The sequence below is a fragment of the Notechis scutatus genome, chromosome Z (genome assembly GCF_049901735.1).
Source record: "Notechis scutatus isolate UNSWTSFEM ecotype Mainland chromosome Z, rNotScu1.2, whole genome shotgun sequence".
Lineage (NCBI taxonomy): Eukaryota > Metazoa > Chordata > Lepidosauria > Squamata > Elapidae > Notechis > Notechis scutatus.
In genome coordinates this window covers 97,188,011-97,208,275 of record NC_142025.1, presented here as the reverse complement: position 1 = coordinate 97,208,275, position 20,265 = coordinate 97,188,011, and the positions used below count along the sequence as shown (strand labels likewise).

At 37.9% G+C, this 20,265-nt stretch overlaps 1 protein-coding gene across 3 annotated transcripts in view; it reads left to right on the top strand.

Moving 5' to 3' along the window:
* The window catches only part of ARHGAP23 (Rho GTPase activating protein 23), a 201,768-nt gene that overhangs the window by 13,316 nt on the left and 168,187 nt on the right, over positions 1–20,265 (top strand). The window contains exon 1 of one of the 3 annotated variants that reach the window (XM_026669813.2): positions 4,817–5,064. The exons of the other annotated variants lie outside the window; for them this stretch is intronic. Coding sequence (XP_026525598.1) covers positions 4,975–5,064 — 90 coding nt within the window. The 5' untranslated portion in view covers positions 4,817–4,974. Of the gene's footprint in view, positions 1–4,816; positions 5,065–20,265 lie in introns of those variants that run through there. 3 annotated transcript variants of the gene reach the window in all.

Sequence of the window (20,265 nt, the reverse complement as noted above, 5' to 3'; positions counted from 1 at the left end):
AGATTTAACCGGGGTAAGCCGCTTTCCAAAAGAAGTTTTATGTATTTATGTTTTGTGTAATGTTTGTCTATGTTTGAAAGGATGTGGAAGAGAACTAATGAAACTATATACAATGAATATATATAATTCAAGGCAAAAGAAATACAATTAAATAGAAGGAAAGGGAGCAATAAAGAGAAGTTGGGAAAAGATATGAAGTTGATCAGATAAGATAAATATACATATTAAATTGTGTTTGTATAGAAATGTGATAATTTGGAATTATTTCTTTTTAAATAAGATGTTTTATTTGTTTTTTTAGAAAAGATATTTTATGTTACTACATCCTATGTTTTGTTTTAGTTGTGTATTGTTTTTAAAAAATTAATAAAATTTGTTCAAAAAAAAAAACTTGACATCCTTGTGCTTTACTGTATGACCCAGGCTGTTGACAGTTTGATTTCCGCACTGCCCTGCCAGAATTGTTTTGGGGAATTATAGGAAAGTAAAATGACATTTTCTAATGTAACACTGCAACTGAAGTTTATGCAATCTAAGCACCCAGAAAGACGGGCCTTATTTCCCACGTTTATGTAACTTGGGTATGGCTCCATCAAATTTGAGCTTTGCTTTCCTAAGCTCAATTGGATAAGGGTCAGACATCTGTTCCCTCTGCAGAAGTATAATAAATGCTTTGGAAATTAAACCTCTCATGTTGCTATCAAAAACACTGCTTGCTAATCCTGTTTACTGTAAAGGGACCATGCTATCTTAGAATTTTTGGAACACATGGAGTATCATTTGAAAAAAAAGTGGCAGTTATGTTTTTAAAATTGCATTAGCTTGATCAACCAAAGATGTGAGAAAGTGCTGCCTGAAATCACCCCCTCTCTTTCTTCTCTGCAACAGGATACAGATAGTTCCCAACAGCCATTTGTTTAGTGACTGACAATGGGGAAAAAAAAGACTTAGAGCCAGTTTCCGCACTTACAGCCATCGCAGCATCCCTAGGGTCATGTGATCAAAATTTAGGTGCTTGGCAATCAACAGGTATTTACAATAGTTGCAATCATGTGATTGCCATTTATAATCTTCCCAGTCAGCTTCTGGCAAACAAAGTCAATGGAGAAAGTCAGATTTGCCTGAAGATTGCAGATTCACCTAACAACTGCTGTGATTCACTAAACAACCCTAACAAAATTGGGCACAACTAATTTAACAACCATCTTGTTTGGCAGTAGAAATTCTGGTTCCAGTCATGGTCGTAAGTAGAGGACAACCTGTGTTTGCTTTCCATTGGATATGTGCTGTACCAGAAAGCCACTAGAGGGCGTACATTCTCCTTTTATTACTTAGTATCCTTCCAAATGAAAGTTCCTACAATGAAGTAATTTGAAATTAGACACCAACTTGCCATTGTGGAATCTAAATTAAGTGACAGGTATGTATTGATGAAGCAAACTAATCTAGAAATACATGTGATAGTGAAATGATCAGCTATGAAGTTGTGTTCCATAATATTTATCTTAAGACTTAATGTTCAGTCCATGGGCTTCTTGTGAAACTTCTCAAGCACATGGAGACTGCAGAGCAATTTAGCATAGCAAAATGTTTCTCCACGTCCTCAGAATATCTTTTTCTCATAGTTGAACAGCAGTAACCTGACTCCAAGTGCTAAAACAGAGAAAGGAAATCTAGTAAAAGGAAGGGCTTTTTGGAAGGTTTGATTCTAAACACATTTACTTAAAAAATTGTGTTCTGATAATAGCTATTTTTTCTTGAGAAGGGCAGAAAATACTGCTTGTGCCACTTTACATTTTCATAGCTGTTTAGAGTGGCTAAAAACTCTTCATACACAGGTTGTCTGCAAAGTGCAATTTTAAGACTTTTGGGACATAGCATATCTGTTTGAGATATAGCAAATCTTTGGCTCATAGGTCTCTATTGTTACAAGCCCTAGTATGATAGAGCTGTATTATTATTCTGATCCTGCTGGCAAGATGCACTGAGATTAAGACATATGGGCTCCTTTTTTGAAGGTTGTCTAGTAAGTTTAAGGGGAAAAATGCAATGAGAACGATGTTTGCATAAACATTCTTGGCTGCTTCAAGGAAATGAATGGGCAGCTGTCTTCAATTCATCCCCCCCACCCAAAAAAATTTCCCAGGTTACTACATCAGACCTCATATTTAAGATTAAGGAAAGCCCTGCAGGCTCAAAATTTGCCTTTCTCATTTAGAAACATAAATAAAAGGTTACTCCCAGTTGTGAATGTGTTCCTTAATCCATACTTTGTGAATGTTTTTTTCTCCACTGATTTTTAACACTGAAACAGAAACATAGAGAACTCATATGCCCGTGAATATAAATAAATGAGGTATTTAACAATATATTTATATGAGTCTTTGCTCAGGATTCTAGCTACTTTGTTTCATCCTCTGTATTTTGTTTTATCTCAAACAGCCAATTTTGAGTTTTACAGGCAACTTAAAAAAATACCAAGATTGCTAGTGTTGTGATGTTGAGGGATCCATAAGACCCATGAAGGAATGCACACACTTCCTGTCAAATTTCCAATTCCATCAAGACAATTAAACTGTCTACATCCCATAGCCAATCTTGAAATGTGATTAAGATGGTATATTAATTTATTTACAAAATTTATTGGCCACCATCTTACCACAGGGTAACTCTGTGTGACTTACACATATAAAATATACATCTATCTATATATCTATATATCTATATATCTATATATATATCTATATATCTATATATCTATATATCTATATCTATATCTATATCTATATCTATATCTATATCTATATCTATATCTATATCTATATCTATATCTATATCTATATATATATATATATATATATATATATATATATATATACTATAAAATATATATCTATACTATGTGTCTTTGTGTACTTACACACACACACACACACACACACACACACACTCATCAATAGAAGCCAAATGCTATGACCCAGTTAAAGGTGGGGATAGAATGGGAGTTTAGAAGATAATTTATATTATTCTGAAGAATCAGGAGTTGAGATACTGAGACTGGTCAGAATGATCAGACAGGTCAACATGATGGGATTCAAAAAGGATTTAAAAAAGTGTTTACTGTTTTCTCTTCTAGGCTTTATAGAACAGATCTCTGTTCAATCCTTTTGCCCTCTACAACTTGAGGTTTTGGGTCACATGCCATGTTCTCATAATAATTGGGCAAGATGATACCAAAACTGAAAATGGGACAACTATGGAATGAAACTCGGAAAGGAATTAATCACTTCTATCTGCATGTCTTTTAAATTGCTTACATCAGATTTAATACAAAGTATTTTTCATATCAAAACAATCTTCCCTAACACTGTTATCCAGATGCTTTGGGTTATCCAACATCCCCGCACCTGGAGGGCAGCTGGGCAATGTGGGCTAACTGGCCAAAAGTATGTTTCTGTGGAAGCTTGATATATTCCTGAAAATTGTTTGAAGTAGAATATAAGGTATTCTCTACATCTTCCTTCATTTGAAGATTGGTGTTTTCATTGGGAAAAACACCAAAACCAAATATCTTCCCTGCCTCTCTGTTCTTGTGTTTGCTGTCACATGTCATTCCTTCTATTTGTACAATACCCCCCCACCTCTTTCCTGGGGCTGACCAGCTCTGGCTGCAACTCTACACTCTGTCCTGTGATCTCATCCTTTGGATGGATCTCATTCAGTCTATAGAGTACATGCTGGCTCATCCCTCTGCTTGTACCAGGCTGCATCTGTCTTGCCTAGTGTCATTATCCCTGTGCCTGGCTGTGACAGCTTGCTATCATTCTCCCTACACCCCCTCACACACATACCACCCCCAATGCTAACCCCATTCCCTCAGCTGCTCCTGTTCTGTTCCTCTGCAGTCTGCCTTGGAGTGGGGTTGCATTCACAAGCTTGCTTTCAAACTCAGTTTGAGAAACTCTTTTAAGACATGTGATGTTCAGCTTTTGTATTGTGAACGTTCTCAGGTATTTATGATGCGGCAGTATCAATATCTCAAGTTTCACATGCAGGTGCGGCTTAAAACAACAACAAAGACTTAAAAGGCATGTACATCATGTAACTGTGTTTATTTTCCATTTATTTTCCTTTGTCAGATATCTTTACAATTAGTACTGCCCACCAGAGACTATCATTGAATAGAATTCTTTATTGGCCAAGTGTGATTGGACACACACATAATTCGTTTTTGGTGCATATGCTCTCAGTGTGCATTAAAAAAAAAATTGTATTCATTGGATAGCATTCCTCGACAATCCTGTCTCAAAATCCTCATAAATGTCGAGGCTTATAATTCCTCCTAGTTTATTCAATAGCTGGAGGAGCTTTTTCCAGCCAGGACCGTGAAAGGCCCAATTTCCGTAGGGAAGAAAGTGGATGAGCGTAATAGTATATAACACATTGGAAGGCCCCGGACGGTTAACTTGGACGATGAAGAGTGTCACTGCCTAGGCCCCTGCTAACTCGCTTCTCTCCCCAATCATTTCCCAGCTCAAAATCGTCCCTTTTCCTCAGGATCGCCCTTCCCCTCTTCATCTGCTCTGCCTTTCCCCCTGCCCTCCTCCGGTTTTCTTCGCAAGCCTCCCAGCTTGTCCAGTGCTGGAGCTCGGGCCACTTTCCGCTGCCGGATCTGGGGCAGCCCGCTTGCTGATGTGCGCTCCAACAGCTCCTCCTCTCGCTCTCTGTGAGCGGCTTAGTGGGCGGCCGGGCCTTCTCTTCCCTCCTCTCTTCGCCTTCCCCTCGACACCGCCGCCCGCCTTGGAAGAGGCGGAGCTGTCCGTACAGCCTGGCCCAACCGAGCGGAGCCCTGCCGAGCCTGGCTGTGGCTTCTCCTGCCCCCACGGCCGTGCCGCGTTCCGTCCCGCCAGCTCTCGCTTCCTTCTCGGCCAACTTGGCCGCTTGTCCGCCCCGTCGGGGCCAGTGCCGCGCCCGATGAATGGAGTCGCCTTTTGTCTGGTTGGGATCCCGCCGCCAAAGAGCCCCGAGGACAGCCGGAGCCGGGATGGGGAAAGCGGCCCGCCGGTGCGTTGGTTTCGGAGTGAACTGGGGGGGGAGTGGATGGGCTTGGGGGAGCCGAATAGTTCATTAAACTGTTGGACGTGGAAAAGAAGGCTACGTAGGCCAAAAGGGAAACCGGGAGACTGATTAAGGACGGGCGAACGGGCCGGTGGGGAGGCGGGCGAAGAAAGGGAGGCGGAATGAACTGGGACTTTCCTTTATAGAGTAGAGGGGATACTGGCCGAATGGCGGGAGATCAAATTCATTGGTTGCAGGGAATTCCTCTGCGCAGGCTGTGCCAGGAAAGCTACGCACTCCGAGTGCTGAGAGAGACGGTGCTCAGGACCTAAGAATAAGAAAAGGGGGTGGGCTGGCTGTTAGATTTAAGAATGGGAGATGGGAAGTTGAGTGAAGATGCTGCTGGGCAACCTGGAAGGTCAAATGGGATGGGAGAGTTGAGGAAACTTGAATCAATTGTTCAAGGCAGATATGTGTTTTTGGGATAGTACAAACTGGTGATGCAACTGGGAAGGTAGAGAGCTTGCTAGTAATGGTGGCATTATAGAAAGATCCCAGGATCCTTTGAATCTAGAATGGATACTGTGAGGAGATTATGGGGACAAATTGTGGAGGAGGACTTTTAGAAGTGAAGGGAATATTGCAGCAGAATACAATAAATGCAGTGGTATGCTATTTTTATAATACCTTTACAATCTGTTACTTTTACAATTTTAGGATCGAATTTCACTTTGAGAAAAGTGAACAAACTTGACCAAGTGAGCAAACTTCACTAGGGTCATTTCCTCACTAGCATTTAAGAGCACCTTCATAGCCTTCTTTACTCACGCATCACTGAAGTGAAGTAATGTTTATCCACATCTCTTCTTTCTGGGCATAAGAGTAGTTGAACTCTTGAAGGTGCTGTAAATTGCTAGTACGGAAGTGACTTGAGCTTGAATAATCTTATGAATATTTGTCCTACTGATGGACTGAAGTTGGTTCAGCAGACATATCGAGATGCTCCAAATGTATAATTTTATCTGCCTTATTTGGAGTGAAAAGTACTGTAAATCTGTATGATGTAAACATTATGTTGGTCTTGAGAATGAACGGTAAGCTGAAGTACTTGGCTTTATATGCTTCTTGGCATCCATATTGTTTTTGGTGGTACTAGTTATGGAAAACTTCTGACCTTGATGCCATGTTCTTGTTTGGGAGATAATTCTGGTATCACCATAACCTGAAATTCTGTTTCTGGCATTAAACAGGAGCTGTTTGAAGATATAATAATCACCTCATGTTGTCCACAGATCCTAAGGAGAAAATACAGCATAGCAGTTGATTTAGAGCAATCTTGCAGTTCAACAGTTTCCATAATTCCCAGCCATGTTTCATTGCTATATGAAATGGAAGAATGCTTGTTTCAATCTTGTTCTCACCTTTCCCCATTCATTTAGTCTTTATAGATGCTGGAGATCTTGCTGCCATCTTGATATAGGCAGGGTATAGGATGGCTGATCCAAGGAAATATTCTTCTATTCTAGTCTTCATTTCCTAAGCAAGAATTGCTTCAGGATCCTGACTGTGGAAAAGAATTCTGAGGTTAAGACTTGATGCAGATATGGTAGGCTCACATTCAAATCCACAAATTACTTTCCAGTACCATATGCATGTCCTTGCTTGGTGGTCTGATTCATACTCAGAATTAAGCATATTTTCTGCATGAGAGGGGGAAGAAAAATGTAGCAGGACAAAATAGATTCAGTGGAATATATGCATGGTATCAGTAAACTGTAAATGCTCTCAGTATAATTTTGTGTTGCATGCAACAAGAACAAAACAAACCTTAAAGCTAAGAAATGTGATTTAATGAGATTTCAGCCAAATTTAATTTTTTAGATTTTGAACATTAGTAAAGATCTTTAATGAGTGCTGTGTGAACAACTGTCACATCAATTCATGTTTTTACCAACTATGACTAGTTTGAACTTTTCAGAAGTGAGACACTGAAGTTCTTTCCTGACCCATTGAAATGTAAAACTTAAGTGTAACCTGAACGTTAATTTTCTCCAAACCAGTTGATCCTAATGAACAAGTTATTTTGGAATCTTTTTAGTCTGTATAGCAGAATAAACACAAAGCTTAATCATCACCTTTGCTGCTGGAAAAATCACTCCCCTCACATTTGAAAAGGCAGTGTCCTTTGCCCTAAGATTGTCTAGTTGCTTGTTTCCTGAGATGGGGTTGAATGCTTGCTTCTCTCTTGCCTGTATATTGCTGTCCAATCCCTGTGCCCTCCCCCTCTTTCTTGTTACAGTCAAAAGCTCTTCAACTGAACTTTCTTGAAAATATACCCTAATGGCATATGTATTTATAGCTTAATTTAGACTATAAATTAATAATGACACTTACTTTTGTCAAGCTCTTTGGTCTTATAAGGGAGCATGGGTTCTTATTCATATATTGTATATGGAATTGATTTCTGTGTTGGCCCTAAAGATCTATGCCCTGACTTCTCTGGGGTTTAGAAGTTCAGGGCCTTAGGTTTAAGATATGGGGCTCCCAGATAGGCCTTTTTTTTTTTAAAGGTTTATTCCAGGATTTACCTGTCTCCGCATTAGTATTTTACACTGAATATGCTTTCTTTCATACTCAACTTCCCAATTAGAAAATCGCCCATGCCTTTTTTCTTTGTCTTTTCTTCTGTTTGAAATTCTTTGTCAGCTTGGCTTCTCTCACAGGCTCCAGGCTTCCCTGCTTATCAGCTTTGCAGCGCACAGAAGTTCCTGCCTGCTTGTCCCAAGCTATCCGGTTCAGCTTGCATTAAAAAAAAAAAAAAAAGCTGGATAGCTGTTGCTTAAAATAATGTGATGGAACCTTTCATTTGGGTTGTTCTTTCCAGTCAAATTTAATTCCAGTTCATACACACTATTTCTGAATTTTAAATGTTTGCCACTCAAACATGATTCAAACACCTGAGTGTGCTGGCTGGATAGATGCAAAAATAACTAAATGAAGCATTTACTTATACTGTCCTATACATCAGTTCTTAAATATTCATATATTGCTCTAAAAGAGTTTGCTTAAGGGGAGCAAGCCTTATAGGTCTTTAACCTTGATAGCCTTCTATAGATGAAACACGAATGTAATTTGGACTAACGTTTTCTGCATCAGTCTGCTTATCTGCTAAGGTTATCTGATGTCTTTCTCCTGATATGCCCATCAGTTGAATTGTGATAGGTGGTGGCTTGCAAGAAAGTTTTCTGCTAGTAGTAGTTTGCATTGAACATGCCTTTACCAGTGAGGCTGATAGTTTAGATCCCAGCCCAAAATATGAGTTTCCTGAGCACTTGAAGACACAAGAATAATGGAAGCAAGGAAGTGCAGAAGAATAGGCTGCAATCCATTTGATATCCATGTAGTATGGAACGTTAGCTTACCCTCAGATGCGGTCTTTGCCACAATTATTAGGGCTCAGTCCACATTTGATAGCCCTGTGCTGTTTGCCTATTATATGTATTTCAGTTCAAGTCTCAGCTCTCAGTTGATATATATTCCCAGATAACTTATATATTCCCAGATATTGTAATTTGAATGTGTGAGGTATCTTTGGAGAAAAGGTGTGTCCTAATCACTTACTTTATATTTTAGGATCATTAGATTTAGATCTGATCGCAAGATGGTGAAAGTTGGCAGAAAAGTCTTTATTGTCATATAATGGTCATCCATATATGTATAGCCCAGGCCCAGTAGGTTCTATTGTAGCCACCATTTTCAAATATGATTGTGATGATGAGCGTATGGTCCAAACAATTATGGTTTTTATTATCATTGTTTCTGAAATAAACCAAAGTTGGATTGAATAAGCTACAATTGTCTAGATACGCAATAGCCATAAATTATAGTTCATAAACTATAATTTGGCTACTCCAAGCCAAGTTGAACATATTATGGCTTTATGAATTTTTAAAAGCCAGTTAATGACTCCCATGTGAATTATAAAACTGAATGATGTTTAATTGTATCTATGTTTTTAGCAGATTTGAAGTTGCTGCTATTCCTTCTAGGTTATTTTAAAAAGAATAAACAGGATTGGACCTGGCTAGGATTTGCTTGGGAGAGCATAGAAAAGTTATCAAAAGCAAGATGAAGCACAGCAAAGCAAAGCAAAGCAAAGCAAAGACACACACACACACACACACACACACACACACACACACACACGGAAAGGCAGAAACAAACCACTTCTGTATTGTTATTAGAAAAAACGGATGTGTCCCCAAAGACACAAGATATTGAACATGGCTCATAGGGAGTTTATGGTTAGGAAGAAGTGGGCTCTCCATACTTCCTGGTATTGTAGGAAATTGAGAGGTTGGAGAAACACCGCCTTTGGAGAAAGACTGTGCCTCAATTGCTTCTGACTCTGAAGGCTTTACTCAGAGCCATCTGCACTGTCTCATTTGCTGCTCTCTTGCCCTAAAGGGTTGAAACCACTACTAATCTCCTAGCAGTAATTTAACACTACATTATGGCTGACCATGTGGGAATCCTACCAAGACAAAGGCACACCCAATGTTGTTCTGGCAGTTGTTCCAGATAAATTAAGTGTGAACATCCCAGAAAGTTATCATTCAGTCTAGGAATTCATATCTCATTTAAGAATGAGCTTCCTCAATCTTCCAGGAAGATCAGTGTTCTTGAGAGAAGTTAAATAGCATAGTCTTTTGGGAATTGAATCCCTAATTTTAGCAGTCATGGGTATAGTGATAAGAAGTTAGAAGTGGTAGAGTCTGTCATTTCTGGTTGAAGTTACATTTTTGTCTGACTGTGCAGGTGGCCTGTGGGAGAGGCATATCTACGCATATACAGTGTCACTTTCTATTTATTGACTGTTACACCCAGTTCCTGCACAGCTGGAGCTGGAGGCAATGATTTCCCAAATGGCAAAAGTTCTTCCACATCTTTTCCACTCCTCATCTAATTTAACCTTGCCTAGCTGGGCCTTCCATCTTTTGGTAATGACGATTAAGCATTTCCATTGTGCTATGAAAGTATATTTTTCTGCTACTGCAGTGCTCAAATTGCTAGCACTGAATGGAGTGAAGGTGTGGACCATAAATGCAGTGGTTTTAGGAAAGGAACACGAATACCAAGGGAAAACACAAAACAGAGAAAAAGGCCAGTGAACCAAAGGAGGAGAAAATAAAGGAAAAAGTACTGGTAATTTTTGCATTTACCTGGAAATAAGCACCTTGCTACAGAACAAGGTGCTTATTTCCCTAGGAACACATGGCATTTTCAACATTGCATATATGATCTAGATTTGGCTGTTCTGAAACACTATTTCTGAGGAGTGAAAAGAAAGGTTCTAGAAAGGATGCAGTGTGTTTGATTAATTTTTGCATCTCCTTTTCCTTGTTTTAGGGTTCATATTGTTCTTGATTGCATTAAGTACTTCATGTTCTAGGAGAATTTTTGTGACTTCAGATAAATAAAAACAAAAGTGTTCTCTGGATATTTGCCATTCGCAAGGGACTTGTTAAGACAGTTCAAAGACTTGATGATGGAAAAATAGCATGCCAAATAGCACATGTCCTTTGTTGTATTAGTTTCCATCTTTGCAACCTCCATTTTAATGGGTGGATAGAGAAAATGGGTGTGTGTGCTTCTAAACCCACATGGTTTCTTAAGAAACTCTAGCCAGTATACCATGTTATGTGCAACACAGTTCTTTAATTATTTTTCTTTTTGTCTAGAGCTGTTTATGGTTTAAAAGGGCATTTTATCCTTATATAGTCAGGCAGTCTGCTGCATAAAGTGAAACTAAGAGGAAAATGAAGATATTTAGTTTTCTTTTTGGTGGCCAACCACTAATGTTCTAGCCTCCTGAGACAGAGCAAATGTAGTGGTTAACTATCCTGATTAAAGTGTTGAATATCAGCTGGGGCTCAAGTTCAATTTCCCACTTGAATTTCAATTCAATTACATTTTTTTAAGTCAATTACTTTCTCTCAATCCAACAATCTCATAGGATTATTATTATGGGGATAAATGAAAAGACTCCACTCAAACACATGCTAATACGAGATCCCAGGTAATAGTGGACTGTAAATATAATAAATCAATTTGTACATTTCTGCAATCAGTTTTGCATTCTGACAGAATTTCTACCGTGTATTTTAAAGTACTTAGTAAATGTCACAGTGGTTTAACATTCCATCATGGTAGTACATTGAAAGACCAGCCCCATCATGTCCTGTCAGCCTTCCCAGATAGACCAGACAGGAAACATGACCAGATGAGCTAATTTCACTCTATTGTAAGGCTACATTAACAGAATATTGCAAGTCTGAAAGTACAAATCTCCTACCATCTCCTTTACAATCTAAGAAGCGGGGGAGGGTCCCTTCTGAGTCCCTTTCTCATGCAGCTGCACCCATTTGCAGCTGCAGCCTATGACCTCCTTTATCTAATTGTTCCCTAAGTAGCATTTCTTTGCTCATCACTCAAAGCCTTTCTCGCATATGATTATATCTTCTTATATTTACTTATTACAAGTGGCAAATAATATGTGGAGTCAAATAAGTGAAATGATGGCTGCAAGTTATAATTAAAGCTTCACATATTTTTATGAGCAACACCATCTTACAAGTATCCTTATAGCACTACTTACCCGATTCCAAGTGGGTAAATAGATCTACAGCAAAAATTAAATATAGTTAAAATCCATACCAAATGTACTACCTGTGTCCTGAACAAATCCAGATTATTCTTTTCTGTTCCAAGAGAGCTCATGGAGCCATCGGTTGCCAAGTTTTCTTATCTGGATGCCATTCTTGCAAACCCTGGTAATAAATGTGTGTCTATTCCAAGTCTATGCTAATGTGATATTATGAAGTATTAATTTTTCTTTTGGAATATGAATGGTCTGTGGGATAAAGCTATCCATTTATCTGTAAAACCTCCTGAAATTTTCATGAGTACAAACAGATGCATAAACGGCTTGCTGCTAAGTATAATTTTGCATGCTATTTAATGAATCATATTTGCACTACCAAAGATACTATTATGTGCACACCAATCTAAAACAACAGAATCAATCTATATTTTTCTTAATTAAAAAGATCCCATTCCTAGAACTTACTTGAATTTGTAAAAAAAAAAAATCATATGAAGGATTTTTAACGGACTTTTAAAGTTTGCACATCTTATTTTTTGGTCCATGTTCTCTACTAGTGATTTTCCCTTTAAACTTACAGTTGATGCCATAGTTATGGATGTTATTTGGCAGATGCTGGAATTTCCTAGCTGGGCTGTTACTTTACCTTCTCTTCCCTCCCTCCCCCTTTCTGTCTCTCCCCCCCCCCCGCCAACTGTTGAACTTGAAATACCAGAAAAGTGTGTAGTCATACACCTTTTGAATATAAACTGTCTGTTTAGGAACTAGTGAAGTTGCTGAATGCAGATACGGCATTCCCAAATTTGAATTTACAGAATCAGCACTGAATTGTATGCTCTGAATATGATTGTGCTCTTTCAAACTGCCTTAGACCTAAAAATGTGAAATTGTGGCTACCCATATGTTGTTGAATTTTAACCTCATAGTAACCTTTGCCATGCTAGCTGAAACTAGTTAAAACTAGTGATTAATAGTAACTAGGAGGCCTCTGGTTCTCCACCTGTATTATGTATTAGTGAATCAATTTGTTCTAGAATTTCATCCCAGAACAAGTTTTTTGGTGCAGGTTCAGTGCTGGAAGTTCCTAAAGATTCTCAGACTCTTTGAATTTGTCTAGTTGTGGTTTATAAACTCAATTTATAGAGCTGAGTTGAAATTGCAGTGAATACAAGCAATTTCAAAATCCAAATCTATTCTTCTGTAATTTTATATTAATACATTCTTGGATATGAAGCTACAGTCAAATTTGCAGATAAATGAAAAATATTGTATCATGATTTTCAACTAATTTCAAGATATTTGCTGTAAGAAGCTTTTCAAAACTACATATTCTGGCATTCTGTGTGGCAAAATATGGCAAAGGATAGTATTCAACTGAGTTTTAAAGTTAATGATGGCAATATTTCTTATTGCATGAATAACTGAGAACAGCAGGAAGACTGAAAGCTACCGAAAAGAAGATAAGAGCTTTAACACTAAGCAAAATAGAACTTCTCTATAAGCTTGTCTGCCCTAGGTGCAGAAAGAAGGTGATGATCTAAAAAAAGCCACTGCCATCTGGAACAAACCAAGTCTGCCTGAACAATTATCAAGGGCTCCTAGTTTTCTGCCATTCCAGACGTCTCTGGTTCATTTTCTTATTAGATTTATATTCCATTTTTCTTTCAGAAGTTTAGTGAATTCATAGTGCTCCTTCCTCCTACTTTTCCCCTTAACAACAATCCTCTGAGATCGCTTAGGATGACTGTCAGAAACTGGCTCAAATTCATCCAGAAATCTTTCATGGGTGGGAATGAGGTAGAAGACAAGTCTTTAAGTTTAGCAGCTGAACCACTGCACTATTGATTCACTAATACATACATCAATAAACAAATTATAAACCAGGTTCCGGTATTGAACATGTACCAAAACCTGGTTCTGGGATTGAATTCTAGAACAAATTGATTCATTAATAATGTGACTTCTTTCTCTCTTAAAACAGTTTGGGATGGAAGGCAGTTTGGGATGAAAGGCATGTTTTGATAATATTAACGAAGCACATTTTGAATTAATCTTGTAAATACGGTGAGTACATGATGTGGAATATCCATAGAATATATTTTTATCTCTGATATGCTCAAGATTTAATAGCTGCCCATGGTATTCAAATAAATACTCAAACTTAATGGCATCCCCAAGTCCTGGTTTAGAATGTAGGCTAAATTCTATGTGGGATGTTTTGGTCTTTTAATTGTTGATTTTCTCCAAATGTTCTTTTGGTTATATAATTCTATACTTTTGTTGTGTTTTTATTTTGGTACTTTGTAGGCGATCAGATTGGTTTGACTTATAAAGAAATAAATATATCTCATGTTACCATTTAGCATTCCCATTGCCGCTGTGGTTGAGTCCTGGGATCTGGACTTTAGCCCAAGACTCAGTCTAATAATAATAATAATAATAATAATAATAATAATAATAATAATAATAATAATAATAATAATAATAATAATAATAATAATTTAAAACATACATTTTAAGAAGATACTTGGTTAATATCTAGGGTGCTGGCAACAACCCGTATCAACCATCAGAGCCAATCAATGATAGTTATGATACATTTTTAAATGTTCAGTTGACAGAGTTTTATGTTTAATGAATAAAAGTTTATAATAATGTAATATAATATAATAATATATAATATAATAATATATAATAATATAATTAATATAATATAATATAATATAATATAATATAATATAATATAATATAATATAATATAATATAATATAATATAATATAATATAATATAATAATATAATATAATAATATATAGTTTCCTTCACTGAGGGAAGAATGGAGTTTGGTTCACACAGCACAATAGGATCCATCTGTTTCGGGTTGTCTATTTTGGAAAATCCTACTCTGGCTTGTAACATTTCTCCCCGCTCAGATGTCTTTTAAATGTATTGGGAATACAATTCCTAAAGTTCCCAGATAGTATAGTCTCAGAAGCTATGCTGAGAGTTGGAGTCATAAAATTTTCAAAGAGGTACAATTGGGAAAGCTAGTTTATATTCAGTGTATTGGAATGGCCCAGTCAATTCTGGTTTATTCAAAATGCTGAAGTATAGAGTGTACAAACCTCATCTGGATATCCTTAAAGAGAATTTATCTCTCTCCCCAGTCAAAATCTGTCATGAGATATGTGCTTTCTATTCAAGCTTGAATTCAGCCACTTTCCATTTCAAACATTTCTGCTTATTGTCTAACACAGTAGGTCTTCCTAATCTCCTAGCCTTCTGTTTAACACGATCAAGCATGTTCTGTTTTAAACTGGTTGAAAGAACCTTTAACAGTGGCATCCTTCATGGAGCTGCTTGTGTGGGAAAGAGTAAAGATTTGTGGAGGAGGAGAGGGGATGGGTATTGGCAATGGCAGCTTTTGAAGCACAGTAGCTCCATTGTGGCCCTTGATATATATCTCCCTCACATTCTAGGCTCTTTATAATGATTCACCACAGATCATGCTTCTGCAGTCTCTAAATGGTGTCTTAGCTGGAACAAGTAGATTGTCTTTAGTGGGTCATTCTTTTATTACATTGCTATTATTAGTGCCTAAGCCAAACATATATATGAATAATGAATTATACTGTACCTGCTCTATAGAGCATAATTAATTTTATGAAGGCTATACAGTGGATTTTAAAAACATCTGCAGAAATCGGGTTTAGTGGTTCAGATTTCTTTATACTTGGTAGAGGAGTTAGGCTTTGCCTGCTGTGCTTTCCAGATAGGCTACGTACCCTATATCATGATTCCCAGACTCATAAATAAATAAACTCTCAACAAATAAATGCTCTGTCTTACATATTGGTAAAAAAAAATCAGAAAATAAAATACAAGCTGAATAGTCAAGATCTTGTTGATGACCCAAGCTCTGTAAAGGACCTGGGAATACTCACCTCTAATGATCTAAGTGCTAGAGCCCTGCAACTACATAGCCAAAAAGGCATTAAGAGTTGTTAACCTAATCCTACGTTGCTTTTTCTGGTAATATCTCACTACTAACCAGAGCATACAAAACATTTGCTAGACCAATACTCGAATACAGTTCATCAGTCTGGAATCCTTATTACGTATGTGATATTAACACAATTGAGAAAGTCCAGAAGTATTTCACAAGAAGAGTTCTCCACTCTTCTACTCGTTGTAGAATACCTTATGCCACCAGACTCGAAAATTCTAAAACTAGAAAACCTTGAATTACGCCGTCTTCGGTCAGACTTAAGCATGGTATATAAAATCATACATTGCAATGTCCTACCTGTCAATGAATACTTCAGCTTTAACCATAACAACACAAGAGCACACAACAGATACAAACTCAAAGTAAACCGCACCAAACTTGATTGCAGGAAATACGACTTCAGCAATAGAGTGGTCAATGTCTGGAATACTCTACCCGACTCTGTAGTCTCTTCCCCAAACCCCAAAAACTTTAACCTTAGACTGTCTACTATTGACCTCACCCCTTTCCTAAGAGGTCTGTGAGGGGCGATGCATAAAGCGCACCAACGTGCCTACCATCCCTGTCCTATTGTTTCTCTTATTCTATTATTTTTCTTATATGTACCCATTTCATATATTCACAACTATGTATACACTTGTACTTATTATCTTGTAAACAATTGACAAATCAAATAAATAAAATAAAAATAAAGAATTGAGGAAGTAATGATCATAGTTGTCTGGACTGTACTAGGTTGGGGAATGAGAATGTAATAGAACAAAGTTGAGATGTTACAACATTTTAAATACAAACTCTGGACTTTTCAGTTGTGGTCAGCAATGGTTAGCAAATGTCTGAGATTAGAAAGATAGATTCCTAATGTTTTGAAAAAAGAAAGGAAAAAACCTCACAGGGATTGACAGCCTAGGGACATTCTCCTCAGCAGAGTTAAAGAGCCATTCATCCATTTCCAAGATGCAAAAAGTTAACCCTGGCATGAAATTGGCAGTATCGCCCATTGCAGAATCTTATCCTGCCTCTGCATCCTGTTTCAGATCACTGCAATCATCTACCTCCAAGGTGCCAAAATCTAGTGTTAGTAGAATTGCTGTTTCCTCTACTGCCTGCTAAATTTTAAAGAAATGAGTATACAGCAAGTGATTTTTTTTTCTAATGGAATGATACAGTGACGGAGAAAGCACTGATTGCTGAAATTATCTGTCATTCAGTTCCTTTACACAAAAAGGTGAAAAAATAATAACTCTGCAGGGCAGGTGAGGATGATACACTGATTAAATTAAAACAATTTAAATCAACCAACCACATTGCTGGCAATGGATTTTGCCCAACAGCTAAAGAAGTTTCTCCATCTTTAAGAGGGTCCTAATCTATAGAGGAATGAAGTTTGTTGCTGATCCATTGCTGAAACCTCTTCCTGCCTCTTTCACAACTATCCTGTATTACCTCTGATTAGCAGTGTCCTGATGAAATACATGCAGCGCATGTTAGGCAAAGCAAGATACAGATTCTTTTGCCTTTATAGCCCTCCCTCTTCTGTACATCACAGCTGGCAAGAAAACCATCCACGTACCCTGGGCAAAACCTACTTGCAAAACTTTGTCATCTCTAAACTCCTTCCTGTGCCCATAGTCTATATCTCAATCCCATTCTGCCATGGCCTTAATTAGATAAAGTTAAAAAAAAGTTTAGAGTCAGGAAAGAACTGAGTCACGAGCAATACTTTTATTTAAGGTTTCTCTATCTTACGTTCTTTACATGGGTCTCAAATGCTGATTACCAGATTTCTGTGTTCTGTTTAGAGACAATAAAGGGGTTGAACCTATCATTCTCTTCCACATTAGACTAAACTCTTAAGATTGTTAAATGTTAAGCCTTTCAACTATAAAACTGTTGGCAATTCTGATAGATTATTGTTGAAATTTTCTAACCATCATCCCATGAGAATGTAAAATGGCAACCTCTATATGCTGTATTATACTATATAAGTAGATATGTGGCAGGGAACGCTCTGTATAGCTAGAACAGGGTTGCCGGAGTAATACAAAGGGAACTCTTGTGCTATCCCCCTTCCCCAGCATTTATGAATTTGTGCATATTTGAATGAATGTCTACTAGTATAGCATGGTTGTGTCTCTCTCTGAGAAAAATAATTGAATAGAGGCAGGTTCCTAGGGATTGAAGAAGATGTTTCCATATCATCCTGAAAGGGTTATTAAGCCTGTGAACAATCCCATCCAACTTTGTCTGCAATGGAGGAATGGCAAAGCATAACAACTTTTGTATACCCTGTAGCTGTCATTAGTTGCTCTTAACTTAAATGGGGAAGCATTATTTTAATGTGGGTAAAGACCATTTAGCTTTCACTCATGTGCTGGGAGGAAATTGAAGGCAACTTCATGGGGACATAGCAGAAAGGTGTTGCCAGGGCATATTTCTGGCATGAAATTAAAAGCAAGCGAGGGAAGAAAGTGTGCCTGCTTAAGGAGAATTGTAAAGACATGAAAAAATTTGGTGGAAATCTGTGTACTACAAAGTAGAGTAAGCTAATAGGGATATTGGCTTTTGACTATGTAAAATAAAACAGCAAACAACCAATGTCATTAACACATTAGACATTATTCCATTGATATTAGTACTTTAGTTTTAGACTGGATTAATTAAGCATATTTTAAAGATAACAAATGTGGATTATCCCAATTATCTGAATGTCAAATAAGGTATATGCCTTATGTGCAAAAAAGTTCTATATTCTTTTCATGGCACATTCAAGTAAAACTTGGTAGACTTTCTAAAATTTTAGAGAGCCATTGTTTGGAACAATACTGAGCAAGACTGACTGACTGAGCAAGACTGAAGATCTGCTGCCTGACTCTGTGGTCATGTTTGCCCAGTATGCTTAACCATAATTAGCTATCTACATTTATTCTAGCATAGTGTGGAAACCTAGGACAAAATGGTTAGGTTGGGAAATTCTTAATGTACTGTGCGAACCCAGCCATTGTTCTTATTCAGTTAATGTAATGATGTATAGCTATTTGAATTCAGGGTGGAAAAGGTGCTTCAGAAGCACCATGGATATGCTAAGTATACTTGTTTGTGCCTTCTTAAAGAGGCCATATTATTTCCTAGGGCAATGGTGGCTAACCTTTTTGGGCTCGTGTGCCAGTACCCAGAAGGCAATGTGCGCCCCCCATACCCCTGTACATGCACGCACAATCTCCCCCCGTCCCCGCCTCCCCCTTATCTGTACTGCGCCTCACAGCTGATTTTTTTGGCTGGTTTGAAGCCTTTTTTGACCTCCTAGAGGCTTAAAAAAACCTTCTGCAGGCTTTTCAGGACGAATAATAGGCCTGTTTTGTTACTTCTGGTATTACAGGAAGTGATGAAACAGGCCTATTATTAGTTCTGAAAAGCCTGCAGAAGGTTTTTTTAAGCCTCTGGGTGGCTGAAAAGGCCTCAAACCAGCCAAAAAAAATCAGCCGTGAGGTGCGCACATGCGCGGCGAGGTAAGTTTGCCTGAGGCTCGTGTGCCAGCACAAATGGCTCTCCGTGCCACATCACGGTCCTAGGTAACATGATGGCTATACAATCCCAAGAAAATATATGTTTCAGTTAAGCAGTCTTAAACCTGTGAAATCAAAAATATTTTTCTGCGCCTGGTTAACTGCTGCCAGCCTGGGAAGTTGTGACTTCTTTAAAGAGATGCCAACAGATACAGCATGTATGCTCACACACTCTCTAAAGGACCTTTTCTGCATCAGATCAGTTGAACACCTGTAGCATAGCATTATTGTTTCAGGTATTTCCAAGAACAGTATCCTTACCACATATATATTAATACTGCTGCCTGCCCGCTGTCCAATATACTTGGAACCCTGACGGGAAAGCATAGTACCAACTCTGGGTATCCTTAATAACACTCAATGTTAATGCTACCAAAGACCTTGCAGGCTGGGAGATTGGCGTTGCCTTTTTTGATACCATGCTGAGTTTTGGAGTCCATCAGGAATGAAGTCCTATTTTTTTTTTTTTTTCAGCCTTGAGCTGTAGCAGGGTAATGTTCCTGTGCTGGTGGATTTTTTCTTAGCAAGCAATTAGACATACCATGGCTTCTTAATGCCTTTTGGATACTAAGGGCTATTAAGGTGAGCCTTATTCGATCTTTGATCTCTGGAGAAGGGTAGGGTCTTGCCCTAATCGCTTTGGAGATACTTAGAACATTTGAGAGATGCCATATTGCTTATCAGCTTCTGCCGAAGTCAAGGAAAGAGGCCTTCCAAATTTGAAAGAACATATCTAATTAAAAGTGAGGATGACTTTGGGAAATAGGAGGAAGAGCTGCAGACTGGCAACTAAAATATTTTTCAATCTATAGAAGGAGGAGAACATTTAGAAGAATGGGAATCATTTTAGAAGAGACCCTCCGGTAAAATGAGAGGAAGGGAAAATTACTTTCAGACTTGCAAATTCTGATACCGTAACTTTTCAATAAAGATATATTTAGTATTCATCGTTATGCTTTTTGCCTGGAC